This window comes from Lycorma delicatula, chromosome 1 (assembly GCF_047948215.1).
Source record: "Lycorma delicatula isolate Av1 chromosome 1, ASM4794821v1, whole genome shotgun sequence".
NCBI lineage: Eukaryota > Metazoa > Arthropoda > Insecta > Hemiptera > Fulgoridae > Lycorma > Lycorma delicatula.
This window is the reverse complement of record NC_134455.1, coordinates 189,546,389-189,570,253: the sequence shown is the minus strand read 5'-3', so window position 1 is coordinate 189,570,253 and position 23,865 is coordinate 189,546,389. Positions and strand designations below refer to the sequence as shown.

At 31.2% G+C, this 23,865-nt stretch overlaps 1 protein-coding gene and 1 long non-coding RNA gene across 2 annotated transcripts in view; one reads left to right on the top strand and one right to left on the bottom strand.

The window, feature by feature from the left end:
- LOC142318235 (uncharacterized) overlaps positions 1–8,260 on the top strand; it is a 40,233-nt gene extending 31,973 nt beyond the window's left edge. The window contains exon 3 of the long non-coding RNA XR_012754857.1: positions 8,073–8,260. This is a non-coding gene — a long non-coding RNA (uncharacterized LOC142318235). The remainder of the gene's footprint in view (positions 1–8,072) is intronic.
- Positions 1–18,903, bottom strand: part of LOC142318234 (uncharacterized) — a 35,926-nt gene extending 17,023 nt beyond the window's left edge. The window contains exon 1 of the mRNA XM_075354799.1: positions 18,777–18,903. Within this exon, the coding sequence (XP_075210914.1) occupies positions 18,777–18,848 (72 nt within the window). The 5' untranslated portion in view covers positions 18,849–18,903. The remainder of the gene's footprint in view (positions 1–18,776) is intronic.
- Positions 18,904–23,865: the final 4,962 nt, after the last annotated feature.

Here is a 23,865-nt window from a genome sequence, read left to right as displayed (position 1 = left end):
AGCAGATATTTAGGATTAGTTGATACTTGGGCTCTTATCTAGTTTGGAGTAGCACATCAATGATCAATGACATGCTACAAAAAATATTTCTTCTCTTCTTGTTATTAAAATCTAACTGAGGATAGTTACAGGTATCTAAAGGGACAAATTCATCTGTATTTAGAAATGTGAGGTGTATTGGTGCATCCAACTGAAAAACTATGCATCCTCAGCCAGATCTCCTGTGGAGGATGAAGGCTGATGATTAAAAAGCTGTAGAATTATTTTCTCTATTCTTATTTTTTTTTTTTTAATTTTAGAAGCATTGACTGTTGTGATCATTCACATCAGTCATTACATCAAGGGTGTAAAGGGGCCCTTGTCACTTAAAAGATATTTAAAACTGACATACTAAAAACTCTTCAAAAACACTTAAAAAAGCTCAAACTATTTCTAATGAAATGAAAATAAGTTCACTTCAAACAAAACAAATTAAGTACTTTTTTCTTTTGTTTAAGATTTTTCAAAAATTCATAAAAACCTACCTCAATTATTAATTCTACTGCCTAGGTTTTCCTTTAGGCCATCCTTTCTTTTTCCATTTTTCTATCTACCTGAAGGCCTCGATGACCAATTTGAAGGTATCTGAGGCCTCGAAAATGTTGTCTTCAGATCCTCTGCAGTAAATCACAGAGGATTTTCTGCTCCCAGATGACACTGGCTTCGATAGCATGGTCAGCAATGCATCAGAGTAGAGAATCAATGAACCTGCAAAACCAGAAGACATCCGCTTCTTTCTTCATCGGCTTTGAATTACTTTCTCTAATTGGTCAACACTTTAATTTGTGATTGATGATACATTAGACTATGCTTGGAAACGCTGGTGCCAGTTTAAAAATTATGTTTTTTGGTTTAAAAGAAGCTGCAGGAGCTGCAACAACCTGAGTATAGAATGGAAACTTTGGTGATCTGCTGAACACAATTTTCCTGACTTCAAAGTAACTGATCTTTTAAATGGTTTTTACCTCCTGTGTTTTGATCCTTACTTCCTCCTTATAGACTGGACAATTTCACAATCTAACAGAATGATGTTCTTGGCTGTTAACACAAATCGATGAATCCTTATAGGGGTCATCTGGATGTAATGGATCACCACATGGACCACATCACTACATGTTTCCTAGTGCATCTCACTGCAGTATGTCTGGATTTCTGACATCCAAAACACTACAGTGGAGTTGGGATGAAAGGACAGACACCCAGTCTAAGTAAACTAGCCTTAATCTTCTCAGGACATTTAGGTTTGTTAAATGTTAAAACATGCGATGCGAAGGGTACAACTTCTCTTTTATGTCAGGTGCTCAAACTTCGACATGAAACAACTCCTTGTCCCCGAAGCCTCCTTGACGATCTGTTCTTCTGTGCAGTTTAGAAGGTCCCTTCACACAAGAAATCCCTTGGACGTACTTAGTGTACTATGCGGAACAACCTCAACATCTAAGAGTTCTATCTTCATATCTTTCAATAGCTGTGATGATTGTAGATCATTGACAGCCACCATAAACAAACGCATAGCAGTCTTCTTGGTCCCTTTTACAGGTCCTCCTGCAGTTTCTGAGATCCCATGAGCAACGAAAAAGCTAACTTTAGAAAAATTCTCTTCTTTCTTCTTTACCCCCAGATACTTTGGAATTGGTTCAAAGCTCTTAGGTAGAAACTTGGTACGAATAATCTTCTCCGGCTCACTGAACTCAGTGCTTTTCCTTCTCTTCACTTCTAAAGACAAAGCTTCTTCTGGATGAGGGTTTTTATGGGGATCCTCTGCCACGGAAGATGTGGTTGTAGATGCTTCCATTACCTAAGGTATTGTCAGTCAATATGTCACAAGGTGCAGGTGGAAAACAGTTAGGTGTGCCTCAGATCATAGATGTTGCCTGGGTTCCCCCAGTCAGCCACCTCAAACAATTTAACCCGGGCCAAGGAGTCAAATATTGCCCGACCCACAATACCAACATCCTAGGGCTAATACTTAGCAGTAAGCACTCTTATACTCTTATCCATAGGACAATCCCTGCCAAAGGCCGAAGTGACTAACTTACACTGAGCAACATAAGACTTCAGCAGAGCTAAGCTCACAGCAGCCCATCCTCAACCTGACTCCACAACCAGGAAAACGTTCTTTGCTCAAATAGCTGCAGTTTCTGAAGCTTCTTTTAAATCAAATGACCATTTCTGAACTGGCACCAGATTTGGCAAGTATGGTTGAATGTATCATCGACCACAAATTGAAGATTTGACCATCAAGAGGAAATAGCCCAAATCCAACACAGAAGTAGGCAGATGTTTCTAAGAAATGAAGTTAGTTAAGCCCAAAAATGAGCCTACAATCATAATACACAAGTGAAGCAAATTGAAGTCAAAACTAAGAAAAAGTCTGAGCCAACTACTTCGAAAGTAGACATCCTTGCAGTCTTGATCCTAACAGTTCAGCTTGATTTTTTGATAAATTTAAATCCCTAACCAAGTCATTTAATTCACCTTGTGATGTAAAATGTGGTTTATTGGAAGATAATTCAAAATCAAAATCAGGGTTATCTTCTTCAGTACTGCCCGATTTTTTATTGCTGCTTTCATACATTCACAGGTGGCTTAGGAAATGGAATAATTTCACTGTGAGGTACAGGCCTGATTGCAGATTGCAATGAAGGATATTTTACAGTATGTTTAGATTTTTTAGAAATTCCAGACACACTTGTTAAAAGTAACAATTGGTTACATGATCCTTTGGTTCACGCCAAACCATAGCTACACCAAATGGTAAAGCCTTCTGTGTACCTTTCAGCCATTCTCTTAAATATACAGAGCAATTAGTGCATACTATATGAGGAACCCACATCTTATCCTGATCATCAATTTTACACTGAAAGTAAAAATTATATATTTTTTTAATTAAAGGTGTAATGTTGTTTCTACTTGATTTTATGGTAAAATCACCACATACATAACAAAAGGCATCCACATCATTTACACAATTTAGAGGAATTATGACACTGCACTGTTAACAAACTTGAGACAGCAATAAGACTGAACAAAATTAATTCATTCCTAAATCCAGTGCTTAATACAAACAACATAGCTGAGTTTTCAGCTACGTGTTTTGACCTGCAAAGACATGATTAATCTTGTCCATGAAGGTTCACTCCTCAGTATCAGATATGATGTCATAGTGTATGACTATGATATGATTTAATGCTTTGTCTAGTATTGTTTATTTATAGCTTACAAATTATGTTAACAAAGTTAAACAATAAAAAACTGAACTAACAAAATACAATATAGGAGCTTAAAATGCTACCTATACGTTGAAAAATGAAAAAGTCCTTTAATTAAAATTTAAAAATTTTTCAAAAATGGTGGGTGATAGAAAGATTCTGAGTTCATATTCATTTTCAGTATAAAAAAAAAAACAGATTAAAATCATGTATCACATGTTAGGAAACAAAAATTATATTTATAAGTGGTATTATTATTATTCTTTTAATGGTGAAGTTAAGCATTTTAATTTAAAGAGAACTTACTAGATACTGTTTTTTTGGAAATAATTACATTAATATAATTAAGTAAACATCAAACACATTTCATTCACACATTCATCACAGTCAGTACTTTTGTATTCTATATCCAAGAAAAAAATTTTGCTGGGTAGTTCATTTGGTTCCTTGACTATCACAAAATACTTTTTAATACACTCAAATTCCAGAGAGTGAAAGTAGGTGTTGATAATTTATCATCTCATTTATTTCACTATCTCAATGAACAAAAACCAGAAACTAGGATCTTCTGGTTTCCACTGAAATTTTTATCGTTATTCCACTGAAAAAAAATTTCAAAATTTCTTTTGGATTGCCCAACAGTTGTTTAATTTTCTACAGTACTATTACCACACATCTAACTTAAAAGTTACTTGAATGCTGTAACTAGGCATAGTTATTACTCAAAGAATAAATTGAAAAACTACAAAGTCAGATCTTTTGATAATACTAAGGATTTAAAAGCGACTTTTCTTCCCAAATGTATACAAACAAATACAAAATACCACTCTAGATTTGAATGTGATTACTTGAGCAAAACTGCTCAGAATTCTGTCAAACAGATAAAATTCAGAGATGGTTTGCTATTGTAATCAGTATATTCAGTAGATATATTCTGGATGCAACAAACTTTTTCCAATGCCTTAAGAAAAAATTCAAGTTATGACTCAAAACTGCATCTCTTTTCATTTACTCCTCATTTGTATACTGTGACTTATTGGAGGGGTTAATAACTTATTTTTTGTTGGAATTGATTTCTTTCTCAGCTGTTAAGAACAATATTGTTATACTGAAAAATACTGTTGTTGATATTGTTATCAAAAACTGATCCTGTCACAGAATAATTTGTTTTTGAATTTTTGAGATGTCTTAGTCCAATAACACAAAAATCATGGTCTCAGAATTTGTGTGTGTGTGTGTGTGTGCGCGCACGCGCGTGCATGCTTGTAGATTGGCATTTGTTTATATCTCAGGAAAGCTTCAACTTATCATAAAATCTGGTGATAGCTAGTATGTCGGAAAGAATTGATTCTATAATATTGTAGATGAATCAATTTTTAAAGGGGAGTAGTATTGAAGGGTGCTGCATATTAAAGTGAGTTGGGCTTAAACTCTATTTTTTAATTGTTTCAAAAATAATATCTCAGAAATAACATTGGAAATAATTTTTATATTTTTTTATTTCATGGAATGCACGCCACTAAAATTGGCTATTCTATTAAAATTCTATTTTTACAAACTTTTCAAAATTTTCTCACTCCTTTTTTCCATTCTACATCTTCACCTTCCAAAGCAAAAAAAAAAGTTAAAACATGTAAGCATTCTGAAGATCTTTTCTTTTACTTTTTCTGTTTAGCCTCTGGAACCACTGTAAGGTATTACTTCAGAGGATGAATGAAGATGATATGTATGAATATAAATGTCGTGTAGTCTTGTACAGTTTCAGGTCAACCATTCCTAAGATGTGTGGTTAATTGAAACCCAACCACCAAAGAACATTGGTATATCCACTATCTAGTGTTCAAATCCATATAAAAATAACTGCCTTTACTAGTAATAGAACCTTAGAATTCTCAACTTTAAAATCAGCTGATTTGAGATGATGAGTTCACCACTAGGCCACCCAGGTGGGTTATTGTAAAGATTTACCTAATTTAATAAATCCTTAAGCAAACAAAAATAAATTATGCAAACCCTTTCTGATACCCTCCAAATGGCTTTCTATGATCCTATGATTATAGAAAACATGTCAGAAATATTTTTAATATTTTATTCCAGCTTATGTAGTGAATTAATCATCAACCAAAAAAATGCAGTTTGTAATTTCCTGTTATCATTTATATTTTTTATACATTTGAACATGATATTATTTTTAATTGCTCATGAGCTACTCTTACTTCAAATGAAGCATTATTTATACATATTATCTGACTTCTATTATTTATAATCTATACAATAAGATATTTTTTACACTTTAAACTTTATTGCTGATTAACTACGTTTTTTGTTACTGATTCTACAACCATTGTAGAATAACTGGACAATTGTAATTAAAAAATGTTGAATCTCTACTGCACAATATTGCATAACTCTAGCTTATACCTTCAAAAAATATTTATTAAATGTGTAACTCATTTCCCTACTATCTGATGAAATATTTTAATTTTAAATCCTCAACTTTAGACAAAAGCTGTTTTCTAAATTAACATTTAATATCTCTGCCATTTATGTATACAATTTTCTTAAATCTTTTGCTTTTTAGCTTTTAACTTCATTTTCATGCTTTTTTATGTTTATCCTTGAATAATTCTAATTTTTCTTCACCAAATATAATTTTCCCTAAATATTCTTTTAAATTTATTAACTTTTAAATATCCATTAATCATTTTATGGTTAATTTTCCTTACAGGGAAGCTACAAGGGTATGTAAATAAGTTAATTTATTAAATTTCATGGTGGACTCTTTTTGATCATGTCATCTTACTTTATTCATCCAAAGTTCGATTCCTCAGATGTAAGTCATGAAATTGTATGATTTTATCACAGATTTTAAATTCACTGTCATTTACTGACTTCTTATTTCTTGCAAAAATCTGATAACCCATTTAGTATATGAACCTAACCAGAACTTAGATTGATTAAAACCAGTGGCGACTCGTAACTAAAATTAGTGGGGTTGCTACTTCTGAAAATCTTTTTCTGAGCCTTTTCAAGGCCATGGTTAAAGTTTTCTGTAAAATAAAAGAATGAAATAGATCAGCTGGAAGCAGGATAATAATCTAATTTTACACTTTATCACATTCAAAATTATGGTATATGGTTTTCAAGCACATTATGCTTAAAAACTGTATTTGGTTTAACTGAATAAATAAAATGTCAATACAGATAATATTTTTAGTATTATTAGATAAATTAATAAAATGTCCGCTTAAAAACACTATAGTCCAGGTGGTGCTTAATTTAAATTTCTATGTAGATAGAAACTAAATAATTAGAAATACATAATTAGTTTTTACTAATTACCTTCTCTTTCATCCTTCCAACATGTTTTTGAACAGATTTGGCAATAAAAGCCCTTGCTTTCCACCATCTTTTGATCACTACTGAAAAAACAACTAAACCACTTTCATATTCCTTCGACTGACAAAACTAGAAAAGGGAATGAACAAGGAATGCTCCATACACATGTGGAGTAAAAAAAGTGGGCTACTGACATTAAGCTTAAGGATTCTATATTGTACAAGTATAAAGAAAGAATTAAAGAAAAAAGGACTCACATTAAATGTTATCGATAATATCAAGTGGAAATACAGAGTGCTGCAATTCCACAGTGCCTATGCGTGAGCCGCCACTGATTAAAACACAATTAAACATTGCTTTAAACATTCAAAATTGACAGAAATAAATTGGACTGTGTTTCCTTACATGAGATTACAGTTTAAAATCCATCAGCTCTAAGAAGACACTTTTATTTAAGTCCGTTACTTAAGTTTATTTATTTGTCTTCGGATTGTTTTCTTCATAAAATGTGATTTTTGATTGAATTTAATTGTAAAATTTTTATGAAACTGATATATCACCTCGTTACCATTTCTATTTTCTGTATGAACGAACATTTGTTGTTCACCATAATCTTCATCTTTATCACCACTGTTATTATTTTTTTAAATTATATCCTCTGTTATTATTGTTTGCATTATAGTTTGTTATTGTTGGCCCACCCAAGTATGTCATAAGTGTTTATGCTAAATTTAGTTTACAATTTGCATATTTTAATAGATTAAAATTATTAACCTGTGCTAAAAGGTGTTTCTTTTATGTTTCTCAATGGTTCTCAATTTTTTCTTTATATCCTTACCCATCCAATTCTGAAAAATTAAATTCCATAGCAAGAAACAACTTTTCTTATGCAAGAGAACTTTCTGTGAAAGAGAAAAAGATAGGGACATACACATAATTGTACAATTGAATTTAATGATGGACTGTGATCCAAAAGTAAAGTTTTGATGTAATCTGTTTTCTTTTTTTTATAAATAATAAGTGTTGTTCTCATTCATTACAGTTTATTCCATTGGATAAAATAAATATTCACATATTTAAATTCTCGAAGAATAATTTTAAAGTGAATAATTTTCTCAGGAGCTGTCTATTGGTGCTAGCATGCAAAAAAAAAGTTGTATTGTGATAAGTAATTTAGCAAGATACATACAGAGTTACTATAAAAAATAAAAAAATGAGTGAATATGCTCTTTTAGATTATTCTTAAAGTACATCAAAAAATTGTTTAAAATTCAACTAAAATACTGTTAGATTAAAGAGAAAATTTACATTTAAAATTACCAAATTAAAACCAAAGCACCTAATTATAAAAAATATATAACCATAAAGTATCAATATAATAATCAGTCAAAAATGGTTTGTTTATCAGTTTTCTATTCTCATAGTTCATCACTTTCTTAATTGATAAACTGGGTTTATCTACTTTTTTTTTTCATTTTTCAGGTTTCTCTCAACTTCTGAGGTAGCATATATCTATTCATTACCTTCAATGGAAGCTTTTACTGCTAATAATGCCTGGATTGTTTTTTGATGCTTGAATTTAATGAGCTTTGAAAATTTCCAATTTTGAGATTTCAAAAATTTTGTGGAGTTTTGAAGTTAAAAAAACTCTTTTCATGAAAGTAGCAATAAAAGGGTTTTTAAGTATGGAAGAAACAACTTCAATGGTGTCTAAGGAATCCTTTTTATCTTTTCATTATTAGAAAAATTCTGGTCACAAAAAAGGTAAAATATCTTGAAATAAGATGTTGATGATGAACTTCATCAAAATGGTCATTACAATTAAAAAGACCCATAAAAATAAAACCTTTCTATCTTTGTTCTTACTGGTACAGAAATCTATTGCATACTGTAAGGTATCTTTTATGAGCTAAACTGCTTTTAATTGCTCATAATACCTTCATATCATACAAGCATAAAGCCTTGATTGTTATCACCTATGAGGAGTACTCAAAAAGTTATCTATGTAGTAGTGTTGCGAGTTATGTGTTGAGATGTGTTTGATACGTATATGTAGTTCATAATATGTGTGTGCTATGACCTAATTGTGATTGAATTTCTTTACAAGTGTTGATGCAGTAGTCCTCCAAAGTTAGTAACCCCGGCTATGGCAATGGATTTGCAGATTTTGGAGCATCAATCAGTTATAAAATTTTTCACCAATGAAGGGAAATATCCGAAGTACATCCATAGTATGATTGTGACTGTGAATGGTGATAATGCACCTTTACAATACCAAGTGAAATTCTGGTCCAAACAATTTAAGTGGGGCAGGGAATCCATCGAAGATGAACCCTGCAGCGGAAGAACTGTGGAAGCAACCACACTCAACATCTGCCGGAAAGTGGACAGATTGGTTATGGAAGACAGGTTTATTAGGGTTGCAATACTTGCTACAGAATATGGGGTGTCCAAAGGAATCATTATAACAATACTTCATGACCATTTACATATGACATAAGTCAGTTCTCGATGGGTCCTACGAAACCTCACACATCAGAAGCAATGTCATGCACAGTTGAGTGCGAAGAACTTGCAGCTGTGTGAAAGAAATCCTGTGGATTTTTTTCAGCAGGTTGGCGACTGGTGATGAAACATGGGTTCATTACTGGGCTCCTGAGACCAAACAAGAATCCATGCACAAGAGTCCATGGAAACACAAAAGGTTCCCCAACACCCAAAAAATTAAAGACCCAGTCATTGGTTGGGAAAATCATGCCTACAATTTTTTTGGTATAGTGAGGGAATTTTGTTGATTGAATATGTGGAGCACAATCAGACTATCACTGGTAATGTCTATCCTGAGTATCTTCAGAAGCTACAGGTAGCAAGGGAAGCTAACCAAAGGTATCTTGCTTTTACATGACAATACTCCAATCCACTCATCATATGTTGCAAAGCAAACTTTGAGGAAGTGTGGATTTCAAGAACTTTCCTTACCCTCCCTACAGTCAGGACCTGCCCACAGTGATTTTTTCCTGTTCAGAAACCTCAAGAAAAACCTTTGAGGCAGACATTTTCACAGTGATAATGAATTGAAAGCAGCTGTTTCAGGGTATTTTGAGTAGGAAGATAAAACTTTTCTTACTCTGGCATAAACTCTGTGCAAGCAAAATGGAGCAAGTGTGTGGAAGTGCAAGGGACCTATATTGAAAAATAAAAATGACACTACCTCTTCACCACCACTCTTTCTAAGGTAGGTAGATAACTTTTTGAGTACCCCTCATACATGCATACCTAAATTATATCATGATAGCTGACAAAAGTAGTACATCTAAGAATGAATCAAAGAGGGATGGAAAGTACCTGTACTGGTTGAATGTCAATCAAAAATGTGCATTGAATACTATTTGATTGTTGTCAATTTACATACTTTAATTTCATTTCACAGGCTCAATCTATTTTTCAGTGGTGAATTTCCAATAATTTGTTTTTTCCTTATTATTTGGTGCATTTTGGATTTTATATGCAGTAAGTCACAAATACCAACGTATCCTTTCGTGGAATCATGAAGTGTAAATTTGGAAAGCATTTTTTAACTGCAGCTATGTAATGGTGGCACTTTATGAGGTTATTAGAATGCACTTCATTAAATGATTGGTAATGTCAGTGATAATATTAAGACATTCTTTAGTGTAGCTCTCAGTGGTGGCTTTCTTCTCTTGCTAGACTGCTGCTATGCTCAGTGTCACAATTTTCAGAGAATATTTTCTGAACTCTTTTTTATTACCTTTTTGTTTATATAGAATATATTGAGCCTTTTTATTCCATTATTATATTTTTTTGGTTGGAATTAATAAGGATTTTAATTCTAATTATTCCATGACTTTCTTTAAAAATATTTTACTGTACTTGTGCAGTTTCATTTCCATTTGGTAGAGAAAAGAAGCTAGAGGCTTGGCCACAACTAAGTTCTACTTCAACGTAAGGGCCGTGTTTTCCTCATTTAGTAGTGTACGTTACTGACTTTACCATTAAGAAGGATTACTTGACTCTGTGTTTTAAATCACAAAAGGTGGGAAAAATATTTTGCCTATCACCTAAAAAACAAAAATTATTTAGCAACTTATTTAGAACAGACACTGATCAGTTGTTTGTTTATAAACTTTGGATGACTTGAAGAATTCTCATACTTTTATCATTAGTAGAAATGTTGCCAAAACCTCATGAAGTAGACCCTATGGTAATAAATTAAACTTCAGTGGTTTATAAGTATTAAAAAAAAAAAAAAAATATTAATTTACCTCATTTTGTAGTGTTTATTTAGCAAGAATGACTGTATTATTGTTTACATATTTTTTCCGATAATCTTTATTTATTTTGTTCTTGATAACTTTCCTCTCTCAAGCATTGTTTTCTAATGAACTCACTCTCAAAAAAAAAATCACCATAATTCATTTTCATATAAATGAGACTTACATAAAAATGATTAACAAATGGAGAAATAAGTAAATGGTTTAATACAGATGAAAACAAGGATAAATACTCTAATTACACTGATCAACAATGATTTTGATAAATGATATTGAATAACTAACTGATTCTTATAGTATTTTTCATCTGATTACAAATATGAAATCAGAATTCTTCTATGAGGCTTAGTCGTTTGTAATTACCATTCTTATTTTCAGGTAGTATCATGCATGAACTCCATAAGCATAGCATTTTGTGAACATATTTTATTATATTATTTATCAACTAAATAGCTTTTGTTTATTTATTACAATTCCTTAATTGTTGTCACATTGATTTACACACTAATTAAAATGAACAAGAATGTAACTAATAACCTATTTTCATCTTGCTAAAACATATCATCCACTCATTAGTTATTTCTGTTATTATATTTACTTATATAAACTGCCAAGCAGACTAGAGAAATACTTTTTAATTCTCATTCAAATGCGAGTTCTTGTGTGTGTAACATTCAGTTTTGTAGTTGGCTTTCATATTTGCAGGTATATGTTATTCAGTAAAGTGAGTATGTTTATTAAATTAGTGTGTTTAAAAAGTGTTTCTTTTTAAACAATATTAGTTGTTGTAAGGTATTAATAATGCCTTGCAGTTGAATTAATCATCAAAACAATTTCTGCTCCATCTGTGGTGAGGTAATGTTGAAGTCTCAGAAAATAAATATAACTCCACTGATAAAAAAGTCATATGAACTGTATTTTGGATATAAATTAGGTGATCAAGACAAAGCTTGGGCTCCTCATATTTGTGGTGCTTTGTAATATTGCTGACTGGTCGGCTAAATGGATCTTGTCACATGCCATTTGCAATTCCAATGGTTTGGAGAGAACCGAAGGGTCACACCACAGATTGTTATTTTTTTAATTAAGATATTTGGGATAACAGCCAAAACTAGAATTACTGTTAAATACCTTGATATATACCTTTTTTTTAGATATACTGAACCCCATTTAATTAATCTATCAGAATTAAATGATCTGATTCATGATCTAATTTATCAAAGAATCAAGCAGAAATATTGGTATCAAGACTGAAAGGATGGCATCTTTTACAACCAAACACAAGAATAACTACTTTCTGTGACAGACAGTCAGAATTTGTACCTCTTCTCTCAGTATGAAAACTTAGTATAATGCAATGATCTGAACTCTTTATTGGAAGTTTGTACCATCCTGACGAATGGCGACTTTTTATTGACTCGTCAAAGCTTATTTTTTTTAAAGCTATTCTACTTCACATTGGAAATAAATATCCATCAACACCGTTAGTATATGCTGTTCACATTAACGTTTCTTATGAAAATATGAAACTTGTATTGAGCACGATTCAGTATGAGAAATATTTGTGGCATATTTGTGGAGATCTGAAAGCAATAGCACTTTTATTTGACTGCAACTTGGATATACTAAGTTCTGTTGCTTTTTGTGTGAGTGGGACAGCAGAGATAGGAAAAACCATTACATAAAAAAGCACTAGCCAAAGAGAGAGGTTCTGACTGTAGTAGAGAAAGATGTTGTTAGTCAGGTATTAGTAAAACCAGAAATAGTTTATCTTCTGTCACTACAGATTAAGCTAGGTTTATTCAATAATGTTGTTAAAGCAGAGGATAATAATGGTGCAGGGTTTCAGTTTCTAAAAAACAAATTCCCTAATACAAATAATGCTAAAATAAAGGAAGGTATATATATTTCTTGGACCACAAATAAGAAGACTAATGAGTGATCCAGCATTTGAAGAATGTTTGAATGACTGGAGGTTGCTGCATGGAAATCATTTCAAAATGTGGTAAACAACTTCCTTGGAAACCATAAGGCCAGTAAATACAGAAAATTTGTGAGTGAATTTCTTCAAAACTACAAAGAACTTGGGTGTAATGTGTGAGTCAAAATTTATTTCTTACATTCACATTTGGATTTTTTCCCTAACATCCTCAACACTGATGAACATGGAGAACGCTTTTACCAGAAGATCTACAATGGAAACACAATACCATGGAAAATGGAACCCAAAAATGTTAGCTGACTACAGTTGGAATCTAACAAGGAATCTACCTACAGCAGAAAATCTAAAAGAAATAGATTTCAGGTGGGTAAAAAATGGTGTAATTTATTGTCATATTACATTCACTAAACATTTTTTGTTTCAAAAGAAATGTCAATTAAATAAAACTGGGCCCGATAGAAAAAAATCCATTTACATATATGAAATCGGCATAAAAAATACTATATGAAACAGCCATTCACTCTCATTTATCAAACAAAAAATTACATTTTGTTGACCAGTGTTATCAAGGCCTAATAGTATAAGTTCAGTTAGAAGAATAACCCAGGATTTCCAAACCCAAGTTTGAGCGTGAGACAAGAGATCTGGAAGAACAGGTTTGTCTGTTACTTGCTTTTTATAAGACCTTCAGTAGTGTTTCTCTGTTGAAAATGTGGCTAATTATAAAAACTGGCACAAATTCATTGGATTTTATGTACAAACCATGGAAAAATTACACAAGACTGCAAAATTACTTTTCTTTCCATAGCATAAAGTTCAATAATTGTCTAAGTATAATTTTGATGTGCGATTTCAAATCTGCTTAATAATTTCCTATACCAATTAAGGATTTAGGTTACCACCAGATGGAAATTAAACTTCAGGATAAACTTGCGTTTATGGTCCTGATGAGGCTTATCTCTTTTCAAATGTTGCTTAATTGTCATCTCTTTTATGAATTAGTGAAATCTTTCCTCATTACTTAATCCCCCTAACTTTTCTGATAAATATCCAAGATGAATGTGTAAAAAAATGCAAATACATCTTGACTTAAATTTTCTGTACAAGTTTTATCCATGTTAATCACAGCCCATTTTAATTTAAATTTAATTTAAAAATAGACCAAATACTAGTTCTTCACTAAAGATTCAAGTATTCAAAATATATTTTTGTGGGTTGTGTTTGTATTTTTTTACACTCTAGTTCAGGCGGTTTTAGTGCTCCTAAATTTTGCTACTGTAGCAGTCGCCTACCTTACCTACTGCCTGGGGTTGGTCCTGAAGACACCCATATACATAAAAACCTTTTGGGTAATTCACATTTACAATTCAAGTAATTCAGATTGTTCAAATTAGATGCACTACTAGAACCTACCATTTTAAAATCATGCAAATAAAGTACAATATCGGTTCGTTACAATATCATTTAAACAATTAAAAAATCATTTTACAGAGCAATACAAGGATTTTTACTAATAAAAATATCAACAGAATCTAAAGTGGTATAAAACTGTGCTTAATTTGCTATAATGCAGAAAAGGATATTTTGAAATCAGATTGTTTGATTCAATTAGTGACACACAAATATATTTCATGCACCAAAATCTTTGAAAGCCTGTGTTACAACAAGTTTAATTAGTTGTTTGTATTAGATCTTGGAATACCATTATCATTAATATCTTCTGTCAGTAAAGGGTTAAGGCAAGATTACTGTATAGTTCTGCGCTTTTTAATATTTACGTATTTATGTAGAGAGCTGAAACACTGGAAACATAAATGTATGACATGGATGTAAAATTGGTAATGTAAACCAACACTTATCCTAAAAAATCTGTATGGATCATACAGCTCTACAGCAACTGTGTGATCAGCAGATGTACTTAAGTCATCAACTAGGTGATTTTTGCTGTAGATGAGAATGGAGCATGTTGTACGCTGTGAAAATGAAACTTTCAGTTCAGGAATTCAGGAAAATTTCTATTTCCATTAGGAATTAAAAGGTATTCCAGTAATTCTGGAGTAAAAAATATTTGGTAAATCTCTGATATAGAAGGTAGGAAAAGGAAATAAGACATCACAAAAAAGAAGTTGAGGTGATAACTAGACTGTATTCTAGACTCATAACTAGACTCAGCATTCAGTTCTGTGAAATAGATGTATCATGAATTATATTAACAAACAGACACGCACACAGGTGCACACACACACACACACACACACACACACACACACACACACACACACACACAGAGAGAGAGAGAGAGAGAGAGAGAAAGTATGAGTTACAGCAAAATTAAGTAAAACCATGTAAATGGATGTTTGAATTGGAGATGTTGTCTAACAAGAAATGACAGGGGTAAAAATGAAGCAAAGAGAGAAGAAGAGTGTTTCAATTGACATGAATACATTGACCTAAGTGATTAAACTGATATATGATACATGTGTAAAAGATAAATGTGATATATGTGTATGAGTATGCAGGAGGAAAGATGATCATAGAAGCTGTGTGAGATTACCCTAAAAAACGAAGGGAGAATCTTCCAGATTCTCCTGGAATGGTTATGTTTTTGGATCATATTTATACTCGTCTTCTTTGGCAGCAATCTTGTTTCCATTCAGAGTTCAATGCTGGCACCTAGTAGATTTAGAGCAAATACTTCTTTACTGGAGCTCAATGGGATACAAAGCTTATCTACCTGTGGAACTTAAGGTTTCTGTTTTCTATCCAGGGTTACACAAAAAATCATACTAATGGTTGAAGAGCCTACTGGGTTAAGTCAGGCCTCTTGTTGTACTTAACAAAATCTTATGTGGACACCACAGACTTCCTTGTACACCTATTAAATTACATGTTCACATTTTTTGCTGCATTTCATTAAATTTATTTTATTTGAAAGTGAGATACAATTGTCAATTTCTTTAATAAAATGGGCAGTTACACAACTGCTAAAACATTAGTTTTTATTGACATCAAATATTTATACAGTTACTAATTCAACAATCTTACCTGAAATATTAGGATAGAGTAAAAGTCCCTTTATTAGTCTTTAAATAAATGTAAGTCTTATATCTACCTAATACTATGTTTTTTAAAATTATTATGATGTAACCATCAACAAAATATGATTCTAAATTATAATTTTTGATTAACATTAAATAATCAGATATAATACACATAGTTATCACCAACATAACATTCAATTATTCTAAATGTCGATTGCAATCAAGAATGGAGGTACACAACTAGATGTTATAAGAGTTCTAAATACAAAATTTCAATATTCTACATCTAATCATTTTCGAGAATGTGTAAAAGATAAAACTAGATAGCTTTGTGAATAAAATTATTCTAATATACTAGGATCATGTTAATGTTTAAAAAAGATTGTTTTTTGTAAGCAAATTATTTCTAATTCTGAAAGAAAATAACCATAATGGCCTTTTTCTATAAAAAGTTATCAGTATAAGTCATCAAAGATCCATATTACTGTAGCTAACACTGCCTTTGGGACACTGATTTGAACTATATTGCGTATGTGAATAGTACACTTTTTACAGGTATTCATCACAAAATACTAACCCGCAATATTCATTTACACTCAAGAAAAAATGGCCATAAAATTTCCTTAGAATTTTATATTAGTTTATGTATTAATTATGTTTTGCGTTGCTTAAGCAGATATGTGGGCTAAGTGAAAACATGTCATTATGGTAACCACTCACACATCTGTTCGAATCCGACTTCATATACATGTAATTTTTTAACTCTTTTTTTTAATTTAAATATATTGATTTATTAATAATTATCAACCTCTGATTGTAAACATTTTTGAATTAAAATGAAAAGTACATAAAATTTTATTTCACTAATAACTTCTGATTATTTTTCTTTTTTTTTGATTGTTATTATTGAATAATTATTTCTTTTTAATTTTTTTTTTTTACTATCATAAGTTAATAATTATTAGAATAAATCAATATATTTAAATTAAGAAAAATACATGTATATGAAGCCAGATTTAAACCAATGTGCCTTCCCCTTGTAAGATCCAAATATTTCATTAATTAAACATTTATTTGGCTGTAACTCTGGAACCAATTAATAAGTACCATTTATGATATATTGTTGAAAAACTCTCAACAAGGCCTTATTATTACATTTAAGAAAAAGTCCAAAATCCAAATGTTTCAAAATTGAAACCCCGCTTTATTTAGAGATCTGACTGTATACACATTTTTGGCCTGGTCAATTGCAGTCAAAAGGGGAAATGCACAAATAGATGTTAGAACAGTCCTAAATACAAAATTTCAAAATTCTATGGCTAATAGTTTTTGAGTTATGTGAGATACATATGTATTATGTACATACATCATACCGAAACTAATCAAAATGGAGTCAGGGATGGTAAAATGGATATTTCCATTGAAATCTGAATTTTTTTTGTGATTACGATATACATCCTTACTTTGTACAAGGAAGTAAAAATAGTTTCATTATTACGACACTTCCAATACTGGTATTTCTTCAGTAATAAAACTCACTTTAATTGTATTTTTTTTTATAAGTAATAGAAGTTTTTTCCAATATAAGGAAAAATATTTTCTTATTAATAGTGAAAATTTTTCATAAATGGATTACTATTGATTTCCCTGATTCTGTTTATGAAATGATAACATTTTTAAACATTTACAATGTTTTTTATTCAAAGATGTATTTTTAAAACAAAAAATTTCTTTTGCAAAGAAGGAAATTTTTTTTTTGCTCAGTAAATATGAACAAAATTTTGATCAGCGTTTAGCCACTTCATCAAGTTATAAATGGGTCCAAACCTCACATAAATATAATAATTATTTTGTTAATCTTTGGTTTTTGTCATGGTGTATCATATTATATTTTGATAAAAATATTAATATTAAGTTTCAAAATATTCACAACATTTTGAACTTTCATAATACATTGTAACTGAATTTTTTCATACTTAAAAAAATATGAATCACATATCTGTCTAAAAAGGCATTGATAGTTGTAAAAAAAAAAATGAATACTTTATGCCTTCAATTTCTATTATAATTAACATGTGAAGGTAGAATGTTTTTTATTTTGTTTTATGCTATAAATTCATAAGTTTTTTATTTATCCCCAGTACGGAGAAGCAGATTTTGGCACTGAAAGAGGTTAATGATATCTGATAAGATGAATGGGTGAAAGATATAAGATATTTCTAGACATTGAAATAAATTTGTAATTCATTTATCAACTAGTGAGTTCTTAGAATGGAAGGCTGTATATAAATTAAATCCCTACGTATTTCATATATCCAATTTTTTCCACAAAAGTTTACTTAAATAGGAAAAGAACAGAGCAGCATCTAAAACAGTTGAGTAATTTATTACTTGATTTTAAAGGATTATTGGGTTCAGAATCCCCCTTTTTGGGTATCTCACAGTAAACCTTTTACTGACAGTAGTAGTTGTAGTAGTAGTTTCTGATTGTAGTTGTTTGAATCAAGGAATGAGTCTGCCAATGTTCCATTTTAGAAGTTCAAAAGTATGTTCTTTACAAAGCGAACAATAAACAAAAGGCAAAGGAATTATCTTGTATTATGCTATAACTGATAATCAAATCAAATTCAGTTCAATAACTAAAACTGAATATAATTAATTACCTAATAAGCAATGAATAGTAGTCCACACAACTGGTATTCCTATTATGATGCTTGAGGAACTATATTTAAAATCATTTACAGTATATACTTGCAGCAAGTACACAAAACATAGAATTTGTATCTTCTGTGTAAAAATAAATCATGAATATTTTTTGAATCAAAGTATTTTTTTTTAAATAAGAAGTGAATTAAAACATAATTAAAAAAGTGTGCCAATAAATATGTAATATTTTGTAACAAATTCTTACCTGAATAATGGTAGAAATAAAAAGTATAAAATGCCAATTCTTTAAGCACAGAAGTTTTCCATTTTTTATCATACTCTTTTAATTTAATTGTATTTTAAGTTTTGTTGGTGCTGCTGAATATGTTTAAAAAAACATTTATTTAGAATTATAAATAAATGTATATCAATATGCTCATCTGATAAAAGCTAATCTCTAATTTAATAAGATTGTATTGATAAAAAGTATATTAAATGGAAAATAAAAATAAGCTATTCTATTTTAAAATAATGTTCAACTAATTTACAAAAGTGAATTTGCTTTCTAAATACATAAATGAGAATCATATAAATTCACCCATTTCCTGAATAGCTAGACAGTTTAAATTTGGTATAGTTATTGTGAATACTTATATATGTATATATAAATAAAATAAATAATTATAAATGTAAAAATGGTTCTTTAGGAAATATAAGCACAAATTTTGATTCATAATTATGAAGGAGTTAAATTAAGAAATGTTTAAAATGTTTAAGATTTTAAAAACCATTTTAAGATTTGAAGAGCAGGAAAGACGCATAAAGAGGTGAAAAGGAATGCAGATAATTTTTAATAATTGTCATGTAACACTAAAATTTGTCAGGAATATTTATTCTAACAATACTGAAATATTTACTCAAAGACTAGTGACATGGCAATTTTCATATGCTACAAAATTTCCATTCCATACTCCCCTACACAAGCTCTCACACCAATTATTAACAAAAAACAAAAGTTTTCTATATTTTATGCGATTTCAGTGTAAATCTAAGGTATAGTCAACTTATTTATTTTGATTATTATATTAAATTTTGAAGAAAACATTGAACCAATGTTTAACCTTTGACTTGGTATTCTTGAATCAGCATGCTAATCGATACCAGGAACAGCTAAGATCTACTGCTTTGCTAGGCATCAGAGCCCAATGCCTTTTCTCAGCTCTAAATATACAATTACCTCCTATCCTTAATGTTGCTTCATGCTATTACCCTCCTTGGCAGCCTTCTCTCATTAATTACTGCTTTGATCTTTGTCAGTACAATAAAATGAACACAAATCTTGCAAAACAAATTTTATGGTATTATATACTACTAATAAAGATTAGTAGTAAATACTAATCTGTATTTACTACAGATTATTTTCTGGGAAATGAAAAATTATTCAAGTTATTCTATGATATTAGGCTTCCATAGGGACACTTCTAGGGTAAGGCAACCACTTGGTATTGAAGAATTTAAAAAAAGAAATGATTTAAAGTAAATCATGTGAAAGCCCAAAGCACAGAAATAAAAAAAAACACTTTCTGATGGATCCATCTATAAAAGTCATTACATAAATATTGAATGCACACACCTATCTGGGAAAACATACACTCAGGAATAAGAAGTAGCATTAAAGAAAAATGAATTCATACTCAAATTATTATTGAGAAATTGACATTTGAAGCTTTGGGAATGATCTCAAAAGAAGGGCTTGTATGACTAGAATGAGAATCTTGTCCTTGGAATTAAAAAAAAAAGAAGCAACTATACTTGATGCAGATTTTAATGAAACTGGATGTTAATAAAGAAAAAGGTTACTAAGCAAAGGAAAAATATGGTTAAGATTAAAAGGGAATTTTGGAGTAGGTATGTGGCAAATATAAATCTCTATATTTTTTAAATACCATGTATGTATATTTAAAGATCTGTGATCTTAATGTTAAACATAGTATAGGTTATACTGTAATGAGATACCTTAATGCAAAATTAAGACTTAATTAAAACTTCATTCTGTGTTTATTAAGGAGTGGTTGGAATATTCTCAAAAATACTGGTCTAAAGATGCAGATTTTAACGTATTTAGTGATCAATTTGTAGTAATGCCAGATGCACACTGTATAAAGTTTAAAGAATTAGAAAAGGACTAAATGATAGCCACAGTAAGAAAAAGTTAGGAAAATGCAACTTGAATGTAGAACTCTAAATATTTACTAGTAGAGCTGCAGATTAAACTGGCAGAGCTTTACAACTTCTATAGATTAGAAAAAATCACACCTGAAGTTGAAAATGCATTTATAGTATCAACACTTAGAAAGAATACAAATAGGACTTTAGCAATTTCAGAGGTAAAAGTATCTTAATGCTGATTACAGGCTGTATTCTAAAATTTTTGTTAATTGCTTTGGACCGATTGCAGAAACTATTTTATTGGAGGAACAAACGGTTTTCCAAAAAAGACTGGTCATGTATAGAGAAATTTTTGTATTAAAATAGATTATTGAAAAAAGAAAAGAGTTTAACTGCAGTATGTGTTTGGTATTCATTGTTGTTTGGTATCATGTGTTTGGTATTCGCTGGGCAACCTCAGCCGCAGCAGAGAATCAAACTCCGACACTCATAATAATGAGCCCAACACGCTGCTCTGGGGGCATCCCTTAGACAGCTTCTTGCCAACAACCTCATTGCTGCCCTCGCGGAGCATCACATCCCGATCACTGAAGTAACTTTGCATAACTTGCAATTAACTTACAGTATATTCTATTTTTTTCGAGTTGGTAAATAGCAGAAAGCCACTATAAATGATTAAATGCTTCGGAAATGTCCAGAAAAGTCCCCAGGACATATTCCATCTCACTGGTTGTTACCACTCATCACATGAAGTACGGCGTCCTCCGTACCCTTTCCGGGACGAAACCCGTACTGATTCTCTATCAACAATCTTTGCGAGGTTAACCTCTCATTTATACACATCTCAATTCACCGCCAAGGGAGAAAAACACCCGCCTCGTGACGTGTCTAGTCGCCACACCACCTCCTCTATTCCTAGCCATGCGTGGCTTAATTGGAGAACGTCTTCTTACTCTCAAACTGATCACATTCCAGTCAAACTGATCACAGTCATGAGTCATCAGGAACTGCTAAACTAACAACCTACCCGCGGAAGATCACAGACTCCGCAAAAATCAGATAGGACAAGTCAAAACAGCAGTCGTGCTAACTGTAATCGCAGTCTAAACCCAAGAAAACCCGAAACTGCTGGAGGATACACACTCAACCAGACAGCCTTAAAATCACCAAAAGTAGACTCAAACTTACAGTACTCTAGAAGCACTCAAGAAGACCACAGTATTTCATTTATACACAGATACAGAACCTTTTCAAAGATCTTGCCACTAACGGGAAGAAACGTCAGAGGCCTATACGACGAATTAACAGCAGGATCATTGTCGCCACTTTTAAAAACAATTTCATAATCCCCCTATTCCAACACACAAGGAAGAACCCTACAAACAACAATTTATTAAATACACGTCAGACAGTTCTCACACTCACCCCAACTGAGCGAACAAGAAGCTCTGCCGTTATTCCATCAAAGCCTGGGGCCTAGTCCTACCGAAACTACAGATAGCTTGACGCATCTCACCCTGGCTGATCTCCAAGCTGACATTAAACCCCCGCGGAACTGAGCAACCTCTTGCCGCAGCCGCAGATGGTATGCAGTCTCGTCAGCTTCACTATCATCAAGGTTATAAAACTTTCTAAGGTTATAAGATTTCTAAGCAGGTTTCAACAGACCTGAATGAGCCAAATTTTTAGTTAGAACTGATCAATTGCAGAGAACTGCAAGTTGGTAAAAATTCTAGTTTCATTTTTATTGTACATTAATGATTTGCATCTGAAAAATTTTCAAATATTTTTTTCTTATTTCTTGCAGACCTAAATTTACTAAAAGAGTTAAAAATTACATTTTCTTATTGGAAGAATATTTTATCCCTTAAATAAAGGAAAAGCATTGAATTACACCATTTCTTCACACTAGTCTTATAGTATGTTTTACACAGCACCCCTTCAGTATGCTGACAGATTTAACACTTAAGATACTGTATTTAACATGTAGGATACCATATGTATGATTTGCTTAGCACGTAAGCTTAAATTGAAGACATTAATAAATCACAATTGACAAAGAAATAAGAAAAAAATTATGCAGAAATATTGAGAAATGTTAGTCAATTTCAAATTCTATGACTACTAAAGAAAAATTCAAAAGATTCCTTTTATATGTAATCACTAAAAACTTTCCTCATTATCAGCAAAATTAAAAATATTTAAAAAATTTTTAAAATACTGTTGGTCATGTAATTATTTGAATGTGAAGATAATTTTGTTTACAAATAATTAGTAAAACCAAGAACACAAGACAGAGAAGTATGTACAGAACATCTAGCATAGAGAAATCTGTGGTTTTTTTTAATTTATCGCCTGTTATTTACAATTAAACTGAATAGCTAGAACTCTATACTAATAAACGTTGGTGTCACTGCACAGACCTTAGGTGACATATCTTTTTCAGAATAAAGATTAATACAATAAGAAATCAATATTGATTACTGATATTACCTTATTATTCTATATTATTGTTGTAATATGAAAACACTGTCCTTTTATTGTGGATATATCAATATGAAAAGGTGAAAACAAACTTATTTATTTGCTGTACTACATCACCCAGTCTTTTTACTTCCTTGTATGAAGTATTGTGATAGCAAAAAATTTCAGTTTATAGATTTCAATGGATATATCCAATTTCATGATCCCTGAAACCACTTTGAATAGTTTCGGCGTGACATCTGTACGTATGTATGTATGTACATACGTGCACATCTTGCATAACTCAAAAACGATTAGCCATAGAATGTTGAAATTTTGGATTTAGGACTGCTGTAACGTCTAGTTCTGCACCTCCGCTTTTGATTGCAATCGACTGAACCAAAAGTGGCCAAAAAATACCAAAATCCCCAAAAATTTGGATTTCGGACTTTTGATTAACTGCAGTAATATGCCCTCACTGAGAGCTTTTCAACGATATATCATAAGTGGTACTATTTTCATTGGTTCCAGAGTTATAGCCAAATAAAATTATAATTAATAAATATTTAGATCTTACAAGGGAAGGCACATCGGTTCGAATCAAACTTCATTTCTTTTAATTAATTTTTTTTCAGATTTTTTTAATTTAAATATATTGATTTTTTAATAACTACCAGATCCGACGATGCTTCTTTATTGCTAGATTTGAGTGTATATATATA